Source organism: Cephus cinctus, unplaced genomic scaffold (assembly GCF_000341935.2).
Source record: "Cephus cinctus unplaced genomic scaffold, Ccin1 Ccin1_scaffold0068, whole genome shotgun sequence".
Lineage (NCBI taxonomy): Eukaryota > Metazoa > Arthropoda > Insecta > Hymenoptera > Cephidae > Cephus > Cephus cinctus.
In genome coordinates this window covers 396115-396650 of record NW_014332811.1, presented here as the reverse complement: position 1 = coordinate 396650, position 536 = coordinate 396115, and the positions used below count along the sequence as shown (strand labels likewise).

General features: G+C 46.5%; 1 protein-coding gene across 1 annotated transcript in view; it reads left to right on the top strand.

Annotated features, from left to right (window-relative positions):
• The window catches only part of LOC107268793 (mucin-2), a gene marked incomplete at its 5' end in the record, with an annotated part of 5393 nt that overhangs the window by 1203 nt on the left and 3654 nt on the right, over positions 1-536 (top strand). Inside the window, one exon of the mRNA XM_015741918.1 lies at positions 55-496. Coding sequence (XP_015597404.1) covers positions 55-496 — 442 coding nt within the window. The remainder of the gene's footprint in view (positions 1-54; positions 497-536) is intronic.

The following is a 536-nucleotide window of genomic DNA, read 5'->3' as shown; positions in this document are numbered from 1 at the left end:
ACTACTGTGACTGTGCCTACAACTTCTACTGTTGCAACAACTACTGAGACACAGACTGTGCCTACCGAAACAACTCAGAGTACTACTGTGACTGTTCCTACAACTTCTACTGTGGCAACAACCACTGAGACGCAGCCAGCGCCTAGCGAATCTGCTGAGAGTACTACTCTGACTGTTCCTGCAACTTCTACTGTCGTAGCCACTACTGAAACACAGGCAGCGTCTACTGAAACTACTGAGAGTACTACTCTAACTGTTCCTACAACTTCTACTGTGGCAACGACTACTGAGACACAAGCAGTGCCTGCCGAAACAACTGACAGAACTACTGTGATTGTTCCTACAACCTCACTTGTGGTAACAACTACTGAGACACAGCCTGTGCCTATCGAAACTACTAAGAGTACTTATGTGACTGTTCCTGCAACTTCTACTGTGGCAACAACTACTGAGAGACAGCAATCGACTTCTGAAACTACTGAGAGAACTAGTGAGAGTACGACCGTGACAGAGTACTACTGTGACTGTTCCTAGAC